This window comes from Odocoileus virginianus, chromosome 27 (assembly GCF_023699985.2).
Source record: "Odocoileus virginianus isolate 20LAN1187 ecotype Illinois chromosome 27, Ovbor_1.2, whole genome shotgun sequence".
Classification (NCBI taxonomy): Eukaryota; Metazoa; Chordata; class Mammalia; order Artiodactyla; family Cervidae; genus Odocoileus; species Odocoileus virginianus.
Genome location: NC_069700.1, coordinates 10,251,305 through 10,277,810, shown reverse-complemented (window position 1 = coordinate 10,277,810; position 26,506 = coordinate 10,251,305). Strand labels below are relative to the sequence as shown.

Below are 26,506 nucleotides of genomic sequence, written 5' to 3'. Positions count from 1 at the left end.
CTGCAACATGAGTATAAACCAAAGTGAATTTGTGATTTTAGTCTCTAATCTCCTATTCTTATCACTTCCTATAATTTTGAGACTTCTGCCAAGGAAAACAAAATTTCTGGGGGCTTTTCGAAGAAAATAGAATTGTCAAAAAAATATTACAGTGAAGAGCTACATAATATTTTAAGCATATATTTGTTAATAATTTTTAAAGTCAATTTAGGGAATATTTTCTATTTCACCTTTGGTAACAGAACACTACTTGAATTTCAAGTTTCCATAAAAATACCAAGGGTACTTATATACCATCAAAATAAAAAGGTGTTTCCAAAATTATGAAGGAAATGTAGGGCACATTTTGATCACTTTTCTTGAGAGGCTAACCTCCCTAAGCCAAGACACGTACACGAGGAAAGATAACGAGACCCCAGATCTCATGGTTTTGTTAATGATCTCTGATGGGGTCCTCATCTCCATTCTTCCCACCCTCCCTGGACTCTGTATGTTACTTGGATGACATGGAAAGATGTGAAATATGGCAGCAGATGAAAAAAGAACAAGAAACAAAGTCCCTTCAGAGAAGGAAAAACAGCTGTAAACTGGAAAACAGCCTGCGAATGCCTTACACAGTCTACAAACCAGTAACTTAGTGTCTTTAGGCTTGTGTGTGCTTAATCGCTCAGTCGTGTCTGACTCTTTGCGGTCCTAAGGACTGTAGCCCACCAGGCTCCTCTGTCCCTGGGGATTCTCCAGGCAAGAATACTGGAGTGGGTTGCCATACCCTCCTCCAGGGGATCTCCCCCACCCAGGGATTGAACCCAGGTCTCCTGCAGCGCAGGCGGGTTCTTTACCAACTGAGCCACCAGGGAAGCTTATCTTTATACTTCTCATTTCCTAATTTATAGATCTGGATGTGACCCTTCAAAAACATAGCTGGTGATTTCAGCTTTATAATGCCCAAAGCAGAGAAGTCTGACAAGAGCTGACCAAACCCTCAAAGTGGATTCCAGAAGACTGTATGGAACACAATCTAATTGCTCAAGTGACCCAGCTCTTTTGCATAAATTGTCTTCATAAGTAGCTTTAGTGATTAGTTTGGCCTTTTTTTGCTATTGCTCTGTGGACCAAATTTGGGATTTCCAGATTGTCTTTTCTTCTTGTCTGCCAGCCGTGGCAGCTTGAAAATACAATTTATCATAAAAAAGGAAAGATAAAATTAAATTTTCTAGGGGAAAAATTTCCAGAGTTAAAGATAGCAGAGTATACCCATCAAAGACACACACTACAGATAGTCAGCAGTTGTAAGACCAACAGTGACATGCAGCTTGAATTATCTGGACAATGACTTCATTCTGTCAGAAAAGCCTAAGTCTGAACTATCACTGCATTAAAGTTTTTGTTTTGCTTTTGGATTTTAGGGTCATAGGGTAAATGGCAGAGGTTGGGGTGGGAGCTGAGGCAAAATGAAAGCTGTTATGAAGATGACTTATGGGACTTGCCTGGCGGTCCAGTGGATAAGACTTCACCTTCCAGTGCAGAGGGTGCAGGTTCTATCCCTGGTCAGGGAACTAAGATCCCATATAGTTCGTGGCCAAAAAACCAAAACATGAAACAGCAGCAATATATTTAAATTCAACATAGACTTTGAAAATGGTTCACATTAAAAAAAAATCTTTAAAAAAAGATGATTTATGTTTGGCTCTGTATTATTTGCAAATCATCTTTTTCTAAAGGTTTTTTTTCAATATTGACCATTTTCAAAGCCTTTACTGAATTTATTACAATATTGCTTCTGTTTGTTTCATGCTTTGGTTTTTTGGTCACGAGATATGATTTACATTTGACTCTGTATTATTTGCTTCCCAGGTAGTGTAGTGATAAGTAATCTGCCTCCCAATGCAGAAGACTCAAGACACTCAGGTTCAATCCCTGGTTCGGGAAGATCCCCTGGAGAAGGGACTGGCAACCCACTCCAGTATTCTTGACTGGAAGATTCCATGGACAGGAGTAGCCTGGCAGGCTACAGTCCATGGGGCTGCAAAGAGTCGGACATGACAGAATGCACACACTATATTATTTACATTATTTACTTCGAAAAGTAAATAGAAGCATCAACATCTTCTGAGGTTTATAGTTGAGGCACACTAAGATAAAGTAACTTTTGTCTCAATTTCAGTTCTAAATTTCATGGGAAAGGTCTGGCAAAGCGTCTGTGATTAGCTCTGCTTAAATCAAGGATGCAACCTGGACCATAAGTCAGCGCTTAGCTCTAGGTTATATTCTATGAACGGTTTGTTTTACCTTTAGAAGACAATCTGTACCTTTCCTCCATCTCTTCATAAGAAAAGCTTTTTGCTTAATCGAATATTAGCTTGCATTTCCTGAGTTTATACCAACTGGGAATTAGGAGTATGCAGATAGCAAGGGACAGAGACAGGGGCAGGGAAGGCATCTGCCGCTTCCTGTAAGAAAAGGCAAGAACTGACTCCTTGGAAAAGCCCCTGATGCTGGGAAAGATTGAAGGCAGGAGGAGAAGGGGATGACAGAGGATGAGATGGTTGGATGGCATCGCCAATTCGATGGACATGAGTGTGAGCAAGCTCTGGGAGTTGGTGATGGACAGGGAAGCCTGGCGTGCTGCAGTCCATGGGGTCGCAAAGAGTAGAACATGACTGAGCGACTGAACTGACTGGTAAGACAAGGCACTGTCGATTTCCACTGCCATCGCTTGATAAAAGAAACAAAGGAAAAGTATTTACATGGCTCTTAAACAATGAACACAGTATGTAGTTAGTGGAATAACCCTCTGTAAATTTCACTGTGAAGAAATATGATTACCAATTACTGTGTTCAATTTAGCAAAAGCTTTTGGATATTGTCTGTGTTTAAGGCCCTGTACTAGTCACTGCTGCAGACCTCAGGCAGAGTGGAGAAGGATGATACTTTCAAAAAGCTCTCTCGGAGGAGAGAAGACATGTTTGCGCCCCCGGGCAACAGGAACCTGCCTCTTAGCCTTCGCATCTCTGCTCAGCCTGTGCCTTTGTTTGGAAGGCTCTCACCCAATTTACTATCTGGAAAATTCTTACAAATTCTTCAAGGCTCAACTCAAAGTTATCTTCTTTTTGTAGGCTTTCTGGAACTCTTCTAAGAGGAAGTTTTCTGTTTTCCTATTGCAAGGACCTCTTAGGAACACCCTTTATTATAAGACTTCACATTAAGAGCGAAATTATTTGTCTGTGGGTTCAGGCTTGGTCATCTCTTGAGCCGGAGCTCTGAAAAACCACTCATTATTCATCTTAATGTCACCAGTAATGCGCCCAGTGCCTGAAACACGGTAGGTGCTTCATAAATATTTACTAAAGTGAACAAGTAACTGCTTTATAAGGTAGAAAGTGCTGAACATCATAAAAGAAGTACAGATTTTAGGAAGTACTAAAGAAGTTCTGTTCCAGCTAGGAAGGGCAAAGTGATAAGCCGGGGGAGGTCAGAGAGGGTTCTTGGAGGGAAGGTCGTTCGAAATAGACCCTGAAAGATAGTTGGATCCGATTTGACAGAGGAAAGCTAGAGTAAGGGGATTCCAGGAGGAGGGCCCATGAGCACTGTCATTACAATGAACAAATGCAACTGAATTGTTACTAATCACCCAAGAACTTACAGATCCATTTAAGCACTGTCTTTCAAAGCACTAGCTTCTGAGGCACTCAGACACTCTTGTTTGATGAAACTACCAGTACTCAAAACTTTATTTTAGGACTGCCGGCAGACTGTTTGCAGAAACAAACACACACACCAAATAATCACTTATGCCTTTGTATTCTGCTCCTTTTGACCAAAGAGTATTACCTGAATTAATCCATCTCCAAAGAGGGTCTCAATAGCTTTTGGTCATTTGAAAAGATAAAATTCACTTGTAAAGAAGGAAAAATTGCTACCACTTAGTATCCCAAGAAGGATGGGCCAAAAAGTTCATCTGCCATTGTCTTTCTCCTTGGAGGTGGGGAGGGACAAGGAGGTGGATAAAGACTTTCAGCCCTGGCAGCAATTATTAGGAAGTAGAGGCTTTCCCCTGGGAGTGAGGGCTAAAAGGTTGGACCCAGAGGCGTGGCACCAAGGGGTGAATGAAAACCTGGGGGGCAGTGAGTGGGGATATTGTGTAATAGCTTGCTCTAGGCTGGGACCGAAAGCCAAGTTCACTCAAAGTCTCCACCACCTAGCTCTGCTCCAGGAAGCACTTCTGCCTGGACCTTTAAGCCACAACCTCCTGACTGTGAAGGGCTGGAGGACAGAGTAGTCAGTAGAACACCCTCAATTACACCACTGTCTTCAACATTAACATCTTAAAGAATCTGAAATGCACACATCTTAATTAAAATATTCCTGAGGTGATGATTGCAATAAATTGAGAACATTTATTAACTTGTTGGCCCCAGGGTTTAGAGAGTTTGAATTCTTGGTTATGAAAAAGTTCTAGTTAATAAAGTTATCTTCATCATTAAATTAGGCAGTTTCAAAAGTCACTACTGGGTTGATTTAGGGAGATGAAGATTTAAATACTCTAAAAATATTTATGCATTCTGACTAACAAAACTCAAAGGTATTTATGAGATAATAAAAATAGTCCTAAATATAAAAAGCTTGCATACAGCTTCATAGTACAGTTAACTCTAAACTACTGTTTATGAAATTGTTGATATTTTACTTCTGACTTACACTTACTCTACTAAAGATACAGTGAAAGTAAAAATAAAATCCACGAATAATACCCAAATTTCAAAAGGCAGAGATTGAAGCTATAAGTAATAATCCTTCAAATCAGACACCTGGTCTATAAATAATGAAGAGATCATTACACAGTCTTTCTTCCATCCTTATCCTCCCCCAGCTGTCATAGTTGATAGGCCAGCCTGTTGTTCTTAGAGCTTTAGACCCTGGACTCTTAGCTCTCCCCATCTTTCTCTGTTTCTTTGATTTATTGCATTCTTTAAGTAACAGTGTACCACAGGGTTTTATCCTTCATCATACTCTCTTTTTTTTTCTGACTTCTCTTTGAAATATTTAATTATTATCTCTAAGTCTCACCTTTCACTGAATTTCAGACCTGCATTTTACCTGCCTGCTTCACCTCCCCATCGAGATGGACAACTCACCTGTGCCTCAAATGCAACATGGTGAAAACTCAGGTGAATAGTTTTCTTGCTCTCAAAGTACTTAGTTCATGTCCTATGGGCATGTGCTGCATTCTCTGCTAAGAACTGCCCTTTCCTTTACTGTCAATTAGGGAACTCCTACTCGTCCTTTAGGACCTCAATCAGTATACCTGAAACTAATATAATATTATAAGTCAACTACACTTCAATGAAAACAGAACAGAACAACAATCACAACAACCCCGACCCCAAACAAAACAAACAAAACACAAGACTCAAATCAAATGTAGCCCTCTGTTGCCCTGCCTACCCACCAGGAAGTCTAATTAACAAGGTTTACTGTCCAACATGGGCTTTCCGGGTGGTGCTAGTGGTAAAGAATCCGCCTGCTAATGCAGGAGATGTGGGAGACTTGGGTTCGATCCCTGGGTTGGGGCGATCCCCTGGAGGAGAGCATGGCAACCCACTCCAGTATTCTTGCCTGGAAAATTCCCATGGACGGAGAAACCTGGTGGGCTACAATCCATAGGGTCGCAAAGAGTTGGATATGACTGAAGGGGCTTAGCATACACACACACTTGGTGATCTAGAGGTTAAGACTTCACCTTCCAATGCAGGGAGTATGAGTTCTTCAGACAAGAATACTAGAGTGGGTTGCCATGACCCAAGGAAGTCCCCTAATTTCTGCAGGCTCTTTCAAGCTGAACTCAGAGCCCTTTCCACTTAACTTCATTATCAGTGCATTTAGAGTTCCTTTGTCAGTCAGTTCAGTTCAGTTGTTCAGTGGTGTCCAACTCTTTGCAACCCATGGACTGCAGCACACCAGGCTTCCTGATCCATCACCAACTCCCGGAGCTTGCTCAAACTCATGTCCATCGAATTGGCGATGCCATCCAACCATCTCATCCTCTGTTGTCCCCTTCTCCTCCTGCCTTCAATCCTTCCTAGAATCTGGGTCTTTTCTAGCGAGCCAGTTCGTCGAATCAGGTGGCCAAAGTATTGGAGCTTCAGCTTCAGCATCGGTCCTTCAATGAATATTCAGGACTGATTTCCTTTAGGATGGACTGGCTTGATCTACTTGCAGTCCAAGGGACTCTCAAGAGTCTTCTCCAACACCACAGTTCAAAAGCATCAATTCTTCGGTGCTCAGCTTTCTTTATTGTCCAACTCTCACATCCATACATGACCACTGGAAAAACCATAGCTTTGACTAGATGAATCTTTGTCGGCAAAGTAATGTCTCTGCTTTTTAATATGCTGTCTAGGTTGGTCACAGCTTTTCTTTCAAGGAGCAAATGTGTTTTTAATTTCATGGCTGCAGTCACCATCTGCAGTGATTCTGGAGTCCAAGAAAATAGTCTCTCACTGTTTCCAATCTATTTGCCATGAAGTGATGGGACTGGATGCCATGATCTTAGTTTTCTGAATGTTGAGTTTTAAGCCAACTTTTTCACTCTCCTCTTGCACTTTCATCAAGAGGCTCTTCAGTTCCTCTTTGCTTTCTGACATAAGGGTGGTGTCATTTGCATATCTGAGGTTATTGGTATTTCTCCCAGCAATCTTGATTCCAGCTTCTGCTTTATCCAGCCCAGCATTTTGCATGATGTACTCTGCATATTAGTTAAATAAGCAGGATGACAATATATAGCCTTGATGTACTCCTTTCCCAATTTGGAAGCAGTCTGTTGTTCCATGTCCAGTTCTAACTGTTGCTTCTTGACCTGCATACATATTTCTCAGGAGGCAGGTAAGGTGGTCTGGTATTCCCATCTCTTGAAGAATTTTTCACAGTCTGTTGTGATCCACACAATCAAAGGTTTTGGTATAGTAAATGAAGCAGAAGTAGATGTTTTTCTGGAATTCTCTTGCTTTTTCTATGATCCACTGGATGCTAGCAATTTGATCTCTGGTTCCTCTGCCTTTTCTAAATCCAGCTTGAACATCTGGAAGTTCTCAGTTCACCTGGCTTGGAGTATTTTGAGCATGACTTTGCCACCGTGTGAGATAACGGCAATTGTGCGATAGTTTGAACATTCTTTGGCTTTGCCTTTCTTTGGTATTGAAATGAAAACTGACCTTTTCCAGTCTTGTGGCCATGCTGAGTTTTCCAAATTTGCTGGCATATTGAGTGTAGCACTTTCACGGCATCATCTTTTAGGATTTGAAATAGCTCAGCTGGAATTCCATCACCTCCACTAGTGATGCTAAGGCCCACTTCCCTTCACACTCCAGAATGTCTGGCTCTAGGTGAGTGATCACACCATTGTGGTTATCTGGGTCATTAAGATCTTTTTTGTATAGTTCTTTTTCTTTTTTTTGTATAGTTCTATGTATTCTTGCCATCTCTTCTTAATATCTTCTCTTAAGTCCATATTGCTTCTGTCCTTTATTGTGCCTATCTTTGTATGAAATGCTCCCTTGGCATCTCTAATTTTCAGTCAAGAACACATCTAACTCCTTCTGAGCAGTCTAGATCTCTTCCACAGGAGAATGAAAGGAACTGGCTACCCAAAGCCCCCCCACGGAGCTAAAAACTCAGGAGTAATTACTAGACTGACCACCACTGTGGTCAGGAGACTGGAGAGAGCCACTCTCCACAGACCCAAAGAGGAAATCAATGAGCTTGTGGTCCAGACAAACAACACACTGGCTGAAGTATCACCTATTTACTTTGATTATTAAACCTATGGCACAGATTTGGTACAAGTTCTAAATGAAAATTTTGATATAAAAGATTGAGGACAATTTTTGCTTGTAAAAATCAAGAAGAAACCAGAGAGGTTTCTTCTTCAACCAGAAGACTTGAAAATTTACGAGACATACATATTTAATGATGTGCTACAGACTCTACATTATTTATGAGTCAGGCTACCCTCTGGCTGTGTTTTAATTTGATCACCAGCTAACTGTTAAACTTTTGCTCTGTTAATGGACATCTGGCCTTTACATTGAGAAATAGGTTGAAAAGAATTATCTACCTGGAGGAAAAGAAGTGATCATAGAATATCCTAAAAAACCAAATCCCACCCTGTCTAATTGTGACCACTGCTGGTGATTTCATTTACCAGAGGTTCAGGGGAGGTTAGGACGGTTGACACCTGGTGTACTGGATAGACTTTACTAATTCTTTGTTTTTTATTTAGATTTTTTTCCAACGTGGACCATTTCTAAAGTCTTCATTGAATGTGCTACAATATTGCTACTGTTTTATGTTTTGGTTTTTTGGACATGAGGCACCTGAGATCATAGCTCCCTGACTAGGGATTGAACCCACACCCCCTGCATTGGAAGCTGAAGTCATAACCACTGGACTGCAAGTGGAAGCCCCTGAGGATAGATTTTAAAAATCCACATTATTAACAGAAAGAATCAAATCACCACAACACAAGGTTTCATACACATTCATCTATGTATAGTTTTATTCTATTCTATAAATAATTATACCCTGGCTGTTCTCAAAACTAATTTGAAAAGACACATAAAAGGACAAAAATATGTCAACAAATTTCACACCAGAAGGTTAAGAAAACAACCATGCTATATCTTATTCATAGAATTCCTTTCATGACCTTTTCCTGGCTAGATCTACAGAGAACAGAATAAAAGTTGGAACGCTGATCTGGACAATTCATGGAAAGAATCAGTTATTTCGGTCATTATAAGTGTAAAGATTAGGTCTGCCTTCTTTTAGCTTATCTGGTTTGCAGGAACTGCCAACCAATATTACAAATCTGACCAACTGCACAGGATAATATATAACAGTGTCTCTAACAGGGTTCCTGCCAAAAGATCAATTTATTCAACAAACTGCATTTGAAACCCAGTGCTGAGGAGACTAAATGAATATGGAGAAAGAGTTCCCAATAATTAAACTAACTGAAAACTGCAAGTCGTTTCTGGTGTAGGGTTTTTCTAGTCCATGGTCATGTGAAGAAATGCTTACAGAACGAGAAGATTCCATTTACCGCAGTAAATGTAACAAGAAATTCCAGATACATTACTAAACAGCTGCTTCTTCCCCTCAAACACACCCATCCCGATGCCAACACACTCGTGCACACACACATGGACCTTCTCTCCAATCACGGTCCCAAAAGACCGCTGGCCTCAAAGATTTATATTTTGTGGGACAACTGAAGGGAGCAACAGTTGTCTGGCACAGCTGCAGTCTGAATGCAAAGGCTGGATGGTGGAAGCAGTACGTTCAGTTCCAACTGTTAACTCAAGGGAAAGATTTCTCAGAGTAATGTACACTTAGAAACAGCCCAGAGCAGCGTGTTGTTGGTCACTCAAACCCCACAGAGCTCAAACCTCAAGGGCCAATCTGAAAACAGAAGAAATGGATGGTTCCTCAAAATACTTGAGATGTTCATAACCATAAGCCTTTTGACTTTACCCACTGAGATGGAATGGATTCCTTAAAACTTCTGAATATTGTAGTGTCAATGAAGGTCAACACCCCACCTTTCTGCATTCTCTCTGATCCTTATTGTTTTAGAAATACATATTTTTGCAGAGTTGTGATCAGTGGGCAAATAAAAGAAATTATTTTTACTCATTTTTTCCTCCCAAAGACTATTTAATCAGATAATTCTAATAGCCTTTTCCTTCCTGTTTGCAAGAATGCTGTGATACTCAGAGAATGAACTCATGGTTGGTGACCAGGGAGGAAGGGTGGAGGGAAAGAGATAGACTGGGAGTTTGGTATTGACACATACACACTGCTACATTTAAAACAGATAACTGAAAAAGATATAAAAATAAAAAGAATGTTGTGATACTGGCTATAATTGTTTATGATTTACTTTTCTGGTAAGTCACCAGGCCACAGTAAATGAGAAGAAATTAATTTGATCTATGCTAGGGATTATGTTTTAGAACATTTTATGTGATTTTTAATAATTTAGATTTAAAATTAAAAACTATAATTTTTATAATATACTTTGTAATAGTTTTTTTTAACCTCAACTTTTAGAAGAGGGCAAAAATAATAGGAAGTATATTTCTATGCAATATCTTCGTTTGCCTAAAGATTTTGCACATATGATGTGACTGCTGAGCCAACATTCTCTTATACATTCTTTCCTCACTTTTAGTATCTGGTCAAAATTTTATCATACAATACTTCCATGAAAGAAGTGAAGCAGCTGCTCTGCTTTATAACAGTCACCATTTTAAATAGAATTTGCCCATATCATAACTTATGGTCAATAAATAACAGCTGTCACTATTATTATGGCAATCCATGTCTCCTAATGTATGCACTAAGGATTATATTTTATATAAATAAATAAACATTTGGATGTGAGAGCTGGACCATAAAGAAGGCTGAGTGCCAAAGAATTGATGCTTTTGAACTGTGGTGCTAGAGAAGACTCTTGAAAGCCCCTTGGACTGCAAGGAGATCAAACCAGTCAATTCCTAAAGGAAATCAACCCTGAACATTCATTGGAAGGACTGATGCTGAACCTGAAGCTCCAATACTTTGGCCACTTGATACAAAGAGCCAACTCACTGGAAAAGCCCTGATGCTGGGAAAGACTGAAGGCAGGATGAGAAGGAGATGGTTGGATGGCATCACCGAGTCAATGGGCATGAGTCTGAGCAAACTCTGGGAGACAGTGATGGACAGAGAAGCCTGGCATTCTGCAGTCCATGGGGTTGCAAAGAGTTGGACACAACTGAGTGACTGAACAACAACAAAATAAGTATTTATACTTATATAAATACAACATTTTGTTCCATAACATGTTTTTCAAATTGATCATGATGTCAATTTGTGGATCTCAGCCAGGATTTTATTTAAAAAAGAAAGTAAAACACAAAAGAAAATATCTGAATGCATTCCACTTGGTAAGACAAAATATTTTGTGAGACTTGTAGCATTATGGGGGGGAGGTGTGTGTCTAAAAGGTATTTCTTACTATGGGGTGCCTTTAAAAGTTTCAAGCTCATTGTTACAAAGTATATGTTTCTAAAGAACATAATGTAAAGATAGGTATTTACTCTGGAACAAAGGAAAACAACCACATTTACTTTTCTGTAACAGTTGATCCTTCTCTTTTATATTCAAAGCACAATTACTCAGCTTTTTACATTGCATTAGAGGTATTCAAACCATTTAAAAAGTAATTTTCCATTCATTTCCATGAGCACTATTAGAGAATTAATAGGCCAGCATTTGTTGACACAATTATTTTCCACAAATGGATTCTCATTCCTTTTCCATTTATCTAACTATGAAATAATAAGATATCCAAGGACTCTTGATATTTAGTTTTCTGTTCTCTCATGATGTCCTATCTCCATGGCAAACAAGTGACAATTCCCTTTTATGACAAACTGATGTATAACCAAACAGCATTTCATTGGAAATTATGAAAAATAATTCTAATTAATCTATACAAAGACTAACCTACCACATATACTCATCCAAATTAAAACTCTTCAAATGTTTCTGAACTCTCTTCACAGAAATCAAAATATTGTGGGCAGAAGAAAAATAACCAATATTCAATATCTTGCATTTCTTATGGAGAAAACAGGCCAAGTAGGATATAAAAAGAAGCATCAGTTATTAGAGGTCAAGTGTTGGGGAACAAATACAGGAGTTCCACACTCCCTTGAAAAATCACAAACTCTCTCTAGGTATTAATCCTATGTTACTGACATCAACATTCAGCATGAGGATTAGTTGCTGGTTATGACTATGGGGAGAGTGAGCATTCTACCTCTAAACTGGATTCACAAATGTGCCACTTTATCTTCTCAACATTTATTCTGGTTAGACAACTGAAAGCTAACATTCATTTTCTCTTTTTCTTTCTTTTCTAAAAATTAAAAACATTATATATTTATTATTTTTTATTTGTATCAGGTCTTAGTTGTGGCATGTGAACTCTTAGTTGCAGCATGTGGGATCTAATTCTCTGACCAGGGATTGAACCCAGGCCCCTTTCATTAGGCGTGCAGAGTCTTACCCACTGGACCACCATGGAAGTCCCTAACATTCATTTCAAATGGAAGGAAGTTCCCACAGGAAGCCTTTTCATAATAAGTGCAGAGGTTTTAAAGAGCAGGGAAAATCTTAAGAGTCTCCTAAGTCACAATTTAGTTCAAACTATTTACTGAGTACCTACTCCATGCCAGGCACTATGTGAGGACCTGGAGACACAGATGTTTTCAATCTAGTGGGAGAGATCTAAAAACATAAATTTTTACAATTCTATATGCTACAGACTATGCCTGAGGTATGTTCAAGATGTGAAGGAGGCATAGAGGAAGATCACCAACCCAGACAGGGTGCCAATGGAGATCAACGAAGTTTCTTAAAGAGGTGATGTTGGAACTCAGTCTTAGAGAAAAGAGTTCCCCCGGGAACTTAGGTCATAGCGCATGATACATGTTCATGCTAAGTTGCTACAGCTATGTTCGACTCTTTGCGACCCTATGGACAGCAGGGCTCCTCTGTCCCTGGGACTCTCCAGGCAAGAACACTGGAGGGGGATGCTGTGCCCTCCTCCAGGGGACCTTCCCGATCCAGGGGCTGCACCCATGTCCCTTATGTCTCCTGCATCGGCAGGCAGGTTCTTTACCACGGTGCCACCTGGGAAGATCTAAAACTTGTGTGCTCTTCCATTGGCTGGGAATCAAAGCAGGCCTCCCCCACGGCAGGCGAGGATTCTGCCACTGAGCCACTAATGCTGATACCATAGATATTCAGGACATTGCAAATAAGGTTAAACATGAGACTTGCAAAATTTGAAAAACAACAGTGGGATTTGGTTCAATCTAAGCATTGCACATATTCAGAATTCTGCAGGTAGTTTGGTAGCACTGGATCAGTGAGAGGGGAAGACAAGACAGACAAGGTGAAGAGGGCAAATATCAAATCAGAACCTTCTGTGGGAATTCAAGCTGGAACAGACTCAGGTTGGGGTTTTATCCTAGGACTAGGATACCATTCAAATCACTAGGATTACCTAAGTATTGAAAAATACTACTTAGTAAACTTTAAAATGCCAAAAGAAAACTTAAAACATTAAAAAATTATATTCATAATTCTATCTGCTTAAAATTACAACTATTTTAAAATCTTGTTTCCTTCAATTTTACTTACACAGTTTCTTAATAAACATGCCATCTTAGAGCTCATTAACTTTTGCACTCTATTACTTAACCATGGCTGGTACATCTCATCACCTGTAATCACCACATCTGTTATTCTGATGTCTGCAGAGCATTCCACTAGGTTCTTACGGCTGACAACTCAACCATTTTCTTTTTGTCTGTCATGCAGGCAGTTTCCAGACTTTCCTATGCCAATGGCATTTTTTATAAGCAGCTTCTACATGTATATTTTATCTTCTGTTTTCCTTGAGGTAAATCCTAAAATTACCAGGCTACTGAGAATGAATATCTTCATAACCTTTTGTTATCCAGGGGGAACAGGGCTGGGTACTTACTGTTTTGCTCCAAGTAAGGCCTGTGGTGTGGTGTTCCTTGATGTATGCTTGAAGCTCGCTCCAAATGTTCAGATATGACTTCACCCAATCCACATGACGTAGATCACTTTGTCATAAAAGAGAGTGGAAGACAGGGGAATTAGGATCTAAAATAAAAATTTAACAACACTGGAAGGCACGTGGCAATCCAATAACTAGAGCTCCAGATGACTCTGGAACAATGGTCTTTCTAGTCCAGTAACTGTGAACTGAGTCTGAAAAGAACCTCGAAAGGATATGGTCCAGGTCTGCCCTGGGAGGAGCCGAGTGCCTGAGGTCTGGTGTGGAGCAGAGAGGCCCGCGGAGAGAGCACCCACAGAACCCAGTCAGTTCATCCTCATGTCATCTCTCACGGGGAGATGAACACAGAGGGGAGATCGTTTCTTTCTGTACTGCTTCTGATGCAAAATGAAACACAATGTGCTCTCAGGCAGGAGAATGGTACTAAAAAGAAAAAAGGTCCTTTGGCTTGTTTTCTAATAATTTGTGGAATTATTCGATTGAAAGTGTAACCAAATTGGAGAATTTTGCACTGATAAGAAAAGTTGCTATAGTAAGAAAAATTATTTCCTACAAATAGTAAACAATTGTAAAGGAACAATCACTTAGATTAACCTAAGTTGATACTCATAATGACAATGAAAGCAAGGCAGGGCACGGCCAGTATTTTTATTCCTATTTTACTTAACCAAGAAGTGGTAAAATACTTACCTTTTAAAACTAGATTAACATAAAGAATTGGGAGAACTGTTAGAAACATTAAATTTATGATATAAACAGGCAAAAATAGTTGCATTTCCTTTGGATAATTTCCAACCACACATTTTTTTCTACTTTGAATAAAGTAGTGGTAAATGAGAAAATGATGAAATCTGTTAACAAAAATTTAATCACAAACCTGAGCCATTAATCTGAAGACAATATCGGAAGGAAATCTCTATTATTTTGCCTTTGTCAATAATGATTTGTCTCTGGATATATTTTGCTTTCCTTGAAAAGTTCTAAGTGCCATGAGCATGTTTAGAACTCCAGCATATTAAGTCATGCCATTTAAGAAAAAGAAAATGGGGAACTGAACTCATAACTATCTGCCCCTCAAAAAGGAAAAACATGAGTGATTTTGTTCCACATTTTTAGATTTACTGACTACATTAATCAAATCTATGAAATATTGCATTGTCACTTTCTCTCAATTTTATAGTCAAAAACCCCAAATCCACATATTTATCTATTATATGGTCATTTAATTCATACATGTGCATATGTATGTATGTATGCACAATACAGTCTGTAGGCATTCTAGAAAAAGCAGGTTGCACATTCAACATACTTCTATTAAAAAGCTTAACACATGAAGTCCAAACCCGCATAGGCAAATTACTTTTCTTTTAACTATTATAGTACCATTTAACTTGAAGAAAGTTCTAGCTAAATGTGTAGTAAGGAATAACAACATGGTCCCTTCTAACCCAAAGGCAGACTCTGTGCTTAGTTGTATCCAATCCGTTGCGACTCTACGGACTGTAGCCCACCAGACTCCTCTGTCCATGGGGATTCTCCAGGCAAGAATACTGGAGTTGGTAGCCTTTCCCTTCTCCAGGGCATCTTCCCAAATCAGGGATTGAACCCAGGTCTCCCACACTGTAGGTGGATTCTTTACCAACTGTGCCACCAGGGAAGCCCTTGTCTTAGAGACAACAAATTGAGGAGGACTTAACTATACTTCCAGAGCTGACAACTCAGCCTCAGTTCCACTTCCCCTGGAAGAAGCTATGAGAGGGACGGGTGACTTTTCATGACTATGACTCAGAGAAGTTTTACCTCTGGAAAGTCAAAATAATTAACTTGCTCTTTTCATTTATTGACAAAAGAGCTGAGCAGCCAGTCAAGCCAGCTGAAAAGGCTCCACAGATGCAGAGTCCACTGCCCACAGCCCTTCTGTGTAAACCACAGGGAAGCCTGCCTTTCTACTCCTCCACCCACGGCCTGTCTGTCAGGCAGGCAGCAGCGAGCCTGCCACACTGCTGATACCTCATCAGTGAGTCCACAACACCCCGCAGCCCTCACTGAGCCCACAGAGAGTGCAGACACGGCTGGCTTGGGTGTGCACATAAATGGGTGTGAGTGAGCAGTTGTGGAGTATTCTGCTTTGTTCAGGTTGGCACTCTTGGAAGCTCCATGGTGACTTAGGACTGAATGCATTTCCCCAGCACACTACACAGTCTTCGGGTGGTCCATTAAGTTTAAATGGATTGTCCTTGATGCTGTCAGGAGTAGTTTTTCTACCTAATAGCTGACCAAGACCAATAAATACTAGACTTTCTTTGTTTGTGCACAAAAAAGTGTAAACTCTTAACTCTCTCGGCTGTACGACACCTGGAGAGAATCACTCACACCATGGCCCCCAAGACACACTCAAGTAGGGACTGGGAGGACAGGAGCTGATGAACTGAGATAAAAACAAAAGTGGCTTCCAAGGGTGATGAGCAAAAAGGCAGAGGCTCAGGAGGTGACTAAGGTGTCCTGAATAGGCAGGTACAGGTGTGTGTCTGTACATCCCAAGAAGGGACTAGGTAAAGAGGTCTTTTACGGTGTGGAAGTCACTGTGCGCTGTTAATGCTGACATACTTTTGCAACTTAAACTTGTTCTTTCCTGAACTGCTATTTTTATGTGGGCAGATTGTCTTGCATTTCTGATGCCTGTTCTCATTCATACTGCACAGTTCTGTAGTCTCTAACACAAATCGGCAACATTTGGAGTTGTATCACTGGGCAGGACTGCCTCAGCCACAGTTCTATGGGTGCAGGGAGTCTGTTACTGAGAATCAGAGCTTAAGTGAAACTTCCTTAGGGTGGGAGAGACCTCAGGAGGGAAAAAGGTGTGTTGAAGTCAGAAGTCTCTAGAGCTGCTCTTCCTGGAAGAGCTAACACAGAATAACTAAACTCTATGAGAGGAGAGTACTTTTGGTTGCTTTCTGTCTTACTCTGTTTAGTATTGTAGCTTTCTGGGATATAACTCATACCCTAGGCAATTCATCCATTCAAGGCATACAATTCAATAGCTCAGTTTGAACCGTGCAATCATTACCACAGTCAGTTTTAAAACATTTTCATCACCCCCCAAAGAAACCCGATACTCATTAGCAGTTACTCCACATTTCTACCCAATTTCCCCAGCCCTAGACAACTGCTAATCTACTTTCTGTCTTTATGGATTTGCCAATTCTGGAATTTTATATAAATGGAATCATACAATATGTGGTCTTTTGTGTCTGACTTCTTTCACTCAGCATGTTTTCAAGGCTCATCCATACTGCTACTTATTTTTTTAAATGGCTGAATAATATAACCTTGTATGGATATACATTTTACTTATCTATTCATCAGTTGATGGACGTTTGGATTGTTTCCACATTTTGCCTACTATAAATAATGCTGCTATGAAATTATGTACATGCTTTTGTGTGGACCTATGGTTTCATTTCTTTTGAAAATACATCTAGAAAAAAAAAAAAGGAAATACATCTAGGAGTGGGATTGCTGAGTGTGACTGGTTTTTTTTTTTTTTTGTAGTAAGAAATGTATTGGTAGGTATTTCTTTTCTTTTTTTTTTTTTTTTTTTGGTATTTCTTTTTTAAAAAAGAATTATTTACTTATTTATTTTGGCCATGCCAGGTCTTAATTGCAACATGTGGGATCTAGTTCCCTGACCAGGGATTGAACCTGGGCCTCCTGAACTGGGAGCACAGAATCTTAGCCACTGGACCACCAGGGAAATCCCAGTTGATATTTCTTTATATTTTTCCTCATTCAGTCCCATTTGCAATTTTAGCCCCAGTCTGAGGCTCTCTAGGACCTGTTATTCGTGCTGGAGACTGCATGTCCTTTTACACTCACTCTCCAGGCAAAACCTGCTGATTCAGCCTCATCTGTGAATTTTCAACAGCTTTCTGGATGGTGGCTGTTCTTACGGATGTCTCTGTCCACCCAACTGCATTTCACCTGAATGCAAGCTCTGGTCTCCCTCTCACTGACCTGGTTTATTGTCTCATCTCATTTCTGTTCCTCACTTCTAGCTCCTTTCCTGAAATCCCCTGTCTTCTCTCTGCTCATCACCAACTCTATTTTGATCAGTGGGCTTCCCTCGTGGCTCAGATGGTAAAAGAATCCACCTGCAATGCAATAGACCAGGGTTCGATCCCTAGGTTGGCAAGAGCATCCCCTGGAGGAGGAAATGGCAACCCACTCTAGTATTCTTGCTTCAGGAATCTCATGGACAGAGGAGCCTGGCAGGCTTCAGTCAGACACTACTGAGTGACTAACACTCACTCAAGTTTTGTCCATTTAGGGCTGGTCCATCACAAACCTCTCCTTATTGTGGGGATAGGTAACAGAGTGACATGCATTCCTGTGGCGAGAGTTTACTCATCACCAGAGAATTGAGGCAAGACTTTCTAAAACACACATATTATCTGAATCATTGATTTCACTTTCTACTTTGCTTCACCTACAAAGATGGGATTTTTCCTTAATGTTTATAGCCAATTAGCCTTTGAAAGGAATCAGTAATGAACAGTATGAAGTCTGGGGACAAATGTTTAACAAACAATCAATTGAAGATTTGGTCAGTAAAAGAAGGTACGTACCTGTGTTTATAGTCCTTTAAGACCCTGTTAGTGTAAAAGGTGGCCGCGTCGTTCATCTCCTTGACATAAGGACCAGGTTTGGGGGACTGAGAGAAGAGGGCCATCACCCAAGCATAGAAAGAAAAAAAATATAGGATAAGAAAGAAAATGCCTTAAAGAAGAAGAGAAGCAATGGAGATGTCAACTGGAAAACTGGAGGCAAATTTTGTTCTGTAAGGATTGGTGAAATGCTTCCTGCATCTCAGAACACAAAGCCCTGAACTTCAAGTGGGGGTAAGAAAGAGCTGCTGTGTTCAGCCTGAAAGGAGCCTTCCTTTCACTGAAGGATGAAGGATGAAGGAAGCTGGAGGTGGCCACGAGTTTTCCCAAACACTCCAAAAACTCGCCGAGGCGCAGGGCGACATTCCAGCCAGACTCACCACGGCTATCCACCCAAGGGCGGGAATGCTTTCGCTGACGGCTGAGAGATGATTAAACATCGTACTCCCCCGGTTCCTCTCTCTGAAAGTCTGGATCTCCTGAATCTTTTCCGATATTGGTTTCAGAAGTGCAGCCACGTCGTTCTGTAAGCAAACATGGAGCACTGTTACTGAGGACAGACAGAAACATTGCGCCTCCATTCACGCTGACCTAAGCAGGACTCAGCATTTGTCAGGGGCTTTCAGAATAGAGCGGATTTTTTTTTTTTCCTTATGGTCATACTGTATTTTCACTCTCTGAAGTATGAAAATTGCATGGATTTCTTACATTATTAATACTGCTTTTGTAGGAATGGAAAAATATCCAGCCATAAAGTATGGCCCCTGTTTTGAAGACTTCTGAATGCAACACAGTGAAATTGAGTGCAGATCAAGTTATATTTTCTAATGGAGCACATAGATATATCACCTAATGGAATGATCAGAATAACATACACCTAAAATCGGGATAGGTAGAGGTTAGTAAACGGATATCTTCCTATTCCTGTGATGTGAGGGAGGGACAAAATTGGTTTTTACCATAATTACAATAACCCATGCAAAAAAAATGGAATTCTTTCACTGAGGTTCTTTGTAAGAAAGTGATGGCTTACGATATTTATGTCGGGCTGGTCCAAAAGACTAAGATGTTACAGGAAAAGCCCAAAGGAACTTTTTGGCCAACCCAGTAGGTGATCTCCAAGGTTTCTGCCAGTTTAAAAGTCTCTGAATGACAAGATTCACTGACCAGCTCTTTCCTATCACGTATCAGTGATATAAATGCAAGCAAAACACTTTCAAATTGAGATCTGCAGGTGGACAGAGGAATATTTTTCTTTGGGAGAAACAGAAATACAGGGAAAGAAAGCAAAGTGTTCTTAAAGTTCTCAGTGGGCTTTTATTTCTTCTGCTTAATTGAGAAATAATTGACCTACATCACTGTATAAGTTTAAGGTGTTCAGTTCAGTTCAGTTGCTCAGTTGTGTCCAACTCTTTGCGACCCATGAACTGCAGCACACCAGGCCTCCCTGTCCATCACCAACTCCCGAAGTCCACCAAAACCCATGTCCATTGAGTCGGTGATGTCAACCAACCATCTCATCCTCTGTCATCCCCTTCTCCTCCTGCCTTCAATCTTTCCCAATATCAGGGTCTTTTCAAATGAGTCAGCTCTTTGCATCAGGTGGCCAAAATATTGGAGTTTCAGCTTCAACATCAGTCCTTCCAATGAACACCCAGGACTGATTTCCTTTAGGGTTGGGGTGTAAATACATGCAAATCAAACCAGTGCAATGATTTGATTTACATATACTGTGAAGTGATTACTATAATAGGTTTAGTTAATTAATATCCACCATCTGATATAGATACAATAAAAAGAAAAGGAAGAAAAAACGTTTATCCCTGCAATGAGAACTCCAAAGGTCTGTTCTCTTAACAGCTTTCCTACAGATCACACAGCAGTGTTAACTACAGTCATCATGTTGTAATTCATCCTATGATTTATTTGTAACTGGGGGTTTATACCTTATGACTATCTTCCTCTGACCCCCCTGCCCCATAGCCCCTACTTCTGGTAACCACAAATCAACTCTTTTTTCTATGAGTCTAGGTGGGTTTTTGTTTGTTTAGATTCCACATGTAAGTGAGATCACACAGAATTTCTTTCTCAAACATATTTCACTTAACATGATGCCTTCAAAGTCAGTAGACTTTTAAAATTCTTCCATCTTGAAGAAGGTGGAAAAAAAAAAAAAGTTTGCTTCAGAAGCAAGCCAGGTCTTGTGGAAAATTCATGAATACCTTCCTACCTTCTTACTGTCCCTTCCTGGCCATTATGAAGGAAAGGTCTTAGAGATTTGATAGGAAGACCCTGAACCAGAGTTGTTATGAGCTGTACTGTGTTCTTCCCAAATTCACATGTTGAAGTTCTAATCGCTGGTACCTCAGAATGTGACTGTATTATGAGGCAGGATCTTTAAAGAGGTACTTAAGTTAAATCTGAGGTCATTAGTATGGACCCTAAACCAATCTGACAGGTGTCCTCACAAGAAGAGGAGACGAGGATGCAGAGGCCACGTGATGACGCAGAGAGAAGACGGCCGTCCACAAGTCAAGGAGAGAGGCTTCAGAAGAAACCAGCCCTGCCGACACCTTGACTACGAATCTCCGTAATTCTGAGAACACACCTTTATTTGTTTAAGCCATCCAGCCCATGGTACTTTGCTCTGGCAACACTGGCAAACTACTGTAAAGATGTAATGACAGTATGGGCCTTCCAGGTGGTCAGTGGTGAAGAACCTCCCTGCCAATGCAGGAGACTTGGGTTGAATCCCTGGGCCAGGAAGACCTCCTGGAGGAGGAAATTGCAACCCAGTCTAGTATTCCTGCCTGGAGAATCCCATGGACAGAGGAATCTGAAGTCCATGGGGTACGACGGAGCGACTGAGCACACACACAATGACAGTGCAGGAAAAGCAAACGCCCCGCAAACCCTCAATAAACAGACAAACAAAACCTCTCTAAACAGTCCCTGCCCGAAACACAGCTCTTCCATGCTTCTTGGCTAATGACGGCCAAAGTCAGGTTGAAATGCCCTTCTTGGAATTTCACTCTTTAGAAGGCGAACATTTCCCTCTTTGAGAGACTTTTTTTTTTAGTCCAAATTCAACACCCAATCAAAGGTGTGTTATACAGGTTTCCCCAGAAGGCAGGTTGATTTTTAATTATGGAACACCAGTAAAAAGCATCCTAATTTTCTCCCATGATTTGCTCAGCCATGATGCTCTTGATGCAGTGACATTTTTGAGAAAGGCCAGAATATTTGAATTGTTAGTGATATCTGGCCTATTGCCCCAAGAGGAAAAAGAACCAGAAACTGTATTTACAATGTTAGCTAGATTTATTAAGGCCATCCTTGTTTACCTCTAACTTCCCAAGAACAAACTCTAAAGTCTGAGGAGACAGTATTCTGGAAGATATTTTATATTGGTTATCTGATGAAAGCACCATAAAGACTGAGAAAGTTTTCTTTTGCCTTAGTTTGGCATTTGCGTGAAGAACTGTCCTCATTAAAAAAAAAAAAAAAAAAGCAAAGCTGAGAGAACTAAGTACAACGGCTACTTCCAAAACCCTAATAAACAGTACAGCTTTTATTCTGTGCCAATAGATTTCTTGTGCACTTTAAAGGAGGCTTACATTTTCCAGCTCATCCTGAACTTTCATAGCTGGAATCGAAAACACAGAGAGAACATTCGAGTTATGGTGTGATTTCCATCAAGGCTGATCCTGTGTGATATCAGGGGGAAAGTGAATGGTGGGAGTGGGGAGGGGAGCTGTTAGAGGAACTCCCATCTGTTTATGCATCAAGCACATGAGCTTCCCAGGTGGCACAGTGATAAAGAATCCACCTGCCAATGCAGGAGACTCAAGAGATGTGGGTTCAAGCCCTGGTTGGAAGGATCCCCTGGAGTAACAAATGGCAACCCACTCTGGTATTCTTGCCTGGAAAATTCCATGGACAGTAATTGGGCTACAGTCCATAGGGTCACAAACAGTTGGACATGACTGAACACACACACAAGCATACTCAATACTTAGAGTTTGAATTGCACTGAGGTCAATTACCTCTACATCAAGGCTTCCCACTGATAGATTATTTTAGAGGCATCTGTTTTTTTTTTCCCCCCAGTGGAATGCATTGGTGCTGGCTTTTCAGACAGAGCTAGAAGCTAGTGTGCTTTGAAATGACTTTATTTTTATCTACTTATTTAGACAAGTAGCCACGGGTCTTAGCCACAACACTTGGGATCTTTGTCACACCACACAGGATCTTTCGTGGTGGTGCACGGATTCTCTAGTTTGTGGCATGCAGGCTCAGTTGCTCTGTGGAATGTGGGATCTTGGTTCCCACACCAGGAACTGAACCTTTGGACCACCAGGGAAGTGCCTGGAATGACTTTAAATTGGCCAGTTTTATATGTCTCACCCGGATTACTTTCTAAAAAACTTATCACTTGAGGTTTTTTTTTTTTAATTCCAAGAGACACCTCCCTAAAAGAAAATTATTTTTCAAGACTTATGTGAAAATTAGCCAAAAAATCTCCCTTTCCCTTCTTCAGGTTTCTGTGGCTTGAACAGAAGGTCAAAATGGCCAAACTGGAGAAGATGCATGTGCAAACTGTGAGTTTCAGCGAGTGTGTTTCCAAGGGCTGTCTTAGCTTGATGGGACTGTACTTGGGAGAGTATTTCTGGATTCCATGTCTTTATGACCCTAGTTTTTAAATGCTTTAAAGTTGAAGAATTGAGACCCATTATCAGATTCATCTCAGTTTAGCTCCAGAAATAATTGTTTTGCAGAAAGTAAAACTAAAGAGCTTTATCAGCGAGCTTTGTAGAAACTTTACCCAAAAAGGAAAACCAAATTCCCACTCATGCTGTTTTGTAAGGGAGGGAACAAACTCTGGGAGTCTGACCTTAAAGATGTGCCACTGAGTAAAAAAAATAAGCTTGTTATTTCTGGAATCCATGGTTCTTGTGTAGTTCTATGTCAGGTAGAAAATGGATCAATCTGCTGTTATTTCTTTCAAAATAATTTCTTTTCTTGATTATCCTCTTTATGTGAAAATTGGAGAATAAAGATGGATAAACTGTAAGTAAACAATGTTATTGTTCAGCCACCCAGTCATGTCTGACTCTTGCAACCCCATAGACTGCAGCACACCAGGCCTCCCTATCCCTCACCATCTCCCAAAGTTTGCCCAAGTTCATGTCCATTGCATCGCTGACACCCTCTTCTCCTTCCACTCTAAGTAAACAATAAACTTCCCTAAATCCACCACAAAGAGAAAACCACTGCTAAATGTTTTTTTTTTTTCTTGTAGATATAATTACTGCTGCTACTACTGCTGCTAAGTTGCTTCAGTCGTGTCCGACTCTGTGCGACCCCATAGACAGCAGCCCACCAGGCTCCTCTGTCCCTGGGATTCTCCAGGCAAGAATACTGGAGTGGGTTGCCATTTCCTTCTCCAATGCATGAAAGTGAAAAGTGAAAGTGAAGCCGCTCAGTCGTGCCCGACTCCTAGCGACCCCATGGACTGCAGCCTACCAGGCTCCTCCGCCCACGTGATTTTCCAGGCAAGAGTACTGGAGTGGGCCATTGCCTTCTCCGAGGTATAATTACTAGAGATATCTTAAAAACCAGCAATGTTTTCTTTATAAATAATGGCTATTAAGACCATAAGGAATAGTCTTGAGTTTATTTAAGAGGTTTAATTAAAACAAGCAAGCACAAAAGACAGATAAAAACCTACCCATATATTGGTAAGTTCTGTGAAACTATCATTTTTAGAAAGGATGTTTTAAATATAAATGCTACAAAGACATTATTGTTACAACTCAGGCAAACTTAACAGCATTAAAGTAAAAATTGGACTTTTAAAATATTTGAATCCCACCAATGTTAAAAAATCCTAAGAAAGCTCATATCAAGCAGTACATCTTAGCCAACCATACTACCAAATATCAATCACTGTTACTTTGACTTACATGTTTTTGTATCAACAAATTTTACCAGATGGTTCCACTTGAGTACACATGAGTATTTAGCACAGAAAACATAAAGAAAGATACTAATCAAAGTGTTAACATAGGATTTTCATTCAATTTTATTGCCTAATCCATACACACTAAATTTTCTAATAAGAGAAAACATATAGAAAGATACTAATCAAAGTGTTAACATAGGATTTTCATTCAATTTTATTGCCTAATCCATACACACTAAATTTTCTAATAAGTACACACACTTCTTTTGTAATGAATGGAAAAGTTTTAAAGCATATTAACCAGTTTTGTACCTTCAACTGTGGAAAAAAATTTACATAGGTGCTATTAAATTTATAGATATAAAAATATTAAGACTCTCACCATTAGGGAAGTAGCTTCAGGAAAATATGTGCAGAAATTATTAGAACAAATTATTCAGATGAAGAAGAACAGTTAACATTTTCTCAGGCAAAGGTTATCCAAATCAGCAACAGTGTTTGCATCTAAAATATATCATTTGGGCACATCCTAATAAATGGAGCAATTGTTTTTACCATTTTAAGTCAAAAGCAAATTTTTTTTTTTAATCAGAGATGTTAATTTGCGTTAACTTGCTTTGTAAGTATTTCTCAAGACTAATTTCCCTTCATTGTTCCTCTAATTTAGAAATTTCCGCTGTCCAGGAATATTTTGGAGGTTTCAGAATATCCTGATGATCATACTTTCAGAAACATCTGCACATTTAAGACAACTTGAAAATTTAAGACATCTGCAAAACCCCGTCACAGAAGTCAATCTAAATAAATTAAACCAACTGAGCTCCATGGATGTACATGATATTATGGTAGCTGCCATTTTATTGCATTATGACAAATCCCTTGAAAAATATTTTATATGTCCTTAAGACTTTATATTCCATATATGTCTTATTTTATGACTGTTAAACTCTTAAACTGACTGGTTCAAAGTTGGGAAAGGAGTATGACAAGCTTGTATATTGTCACTCTGCTTATTTAACTTATATGCAGAGTATATCATGTGAAATGTCAGATTGGATCAGTCACACACTGGAATCAAGACTGCCAGCAGATATATCAACAACTTAAGATATGCAGATGATACCACTCAAAAGGCAGAAAGTGAAGAGGAACTAAAGAGCCTCCTGGTGAGGGTGAAAGAGGAAAAGCTAAAAAGCTGGCTTAAAATTAAACATTAAAAAAAACTAAGATCATGTCATTTGGTTCCATCACTTCATGGCAACTAGAAAGGGAAAAAGTGGAAGCAATGAGGGATTTATTTTCTTGGGCTCCAAAATCACTGCAGGTGGTGATTACAGCCATGAAATTAAAAGACGCTTATTCCTTGGGAGGAAAGCTATGACAAGCCTAGACAGTGTATTAAAAAGTAGAGACATCACTTTGCTAACAAAGGTGCATATAGTCAAAGCTATGGTTTTTCCAGTAGTCATGTACAGATGTGAGAGTTGGACCAAAAAGAAGGTTGAGCACCGAAGAACTGATGCTTTCAAACTGTGGAGCTGGAGAAGACACTTCAGAGTCCCTTGGACTGCAAGGCGATCCAACCAGTCAATCCTAAAGGAAATCAACCCTGAATATTCACTGGAAGGACTGCTGCTGAAGCTGAAGCTCCAATACTTTGGCCACCTGATGGGAAGACCCAACTCATTGGAAAAGACCATGATGTTGGGAAAGACTGAGGGCAAAAGGAGAGGGGGGGCAGCAGAGGATGAAGCGGTTACATAGCATCACCGACTCAATGGACAAGAATTTGAGCAAGCTTCAGGAGATAGTGAAGGACAGGAAAGCCTGGCATGCTGCAGTCCATGGGGTCGCCGAATCGGACACAACTTAGCAACTGAACAACCACCACAACAAAACACTTAAAAATATACTCAAGAATTCCAAAGGCTGTTTTTTGCTTTTATTCCTTAAAAATCCTTCTTAAAGAATCAAATTCTTTAAAAAAAAAAAAAAAGAAAGAAAGAAAGAAAATCAAATTCTGCCATTTGTAACAATGAATGGACCTGGAGGGTATTATGCTTAGAGAAATAATTCATACAGAGAAAGACAAATACTATACATTTTCACATATATATGGAATCAAAAAAAATTAAAAATAAATGAATATAACAAAACAAAAACAGATTCATATATACAGAGAACAAACTGGTTACCAGGGGGAAGAGAGGTGGGAGA

At 39.9% G+C, this 26,506-nt stretch overlaps 1 protein-coding gene across 1 annotated transcript in view; it reads right to left on the bottom strand.

Moving 5' to 3' along the window:
* The window catches only part of CAP2 (cyclase associated actin cytoskeleton regulatory protein 2), a 130,960-nt gene that overhangs the window by 21,625 nt on the left and 82,829 nt on the right, over positions 1–26,506 (bottom strand). Inside the window, exons 5-7 of the mRNA XM_070456180.1 lie at positions 18,705–18,848; positions 18,286–18,371; positions 13,601–13,706 (exon numbers count right to left, since the gene is read on the bottom strand). Of these exons, the coding sequence (XP_070312281.1) occupies positions 13,601–13,706; positions 18,286–18,371; positions 18,705–18,848 (336 nt within the window). The remainder of the gene's footprint in view (positions 1–13,600; positions 13,707–18,285; positions 18,372–18,704; positions 18,849–26,506) is intronic.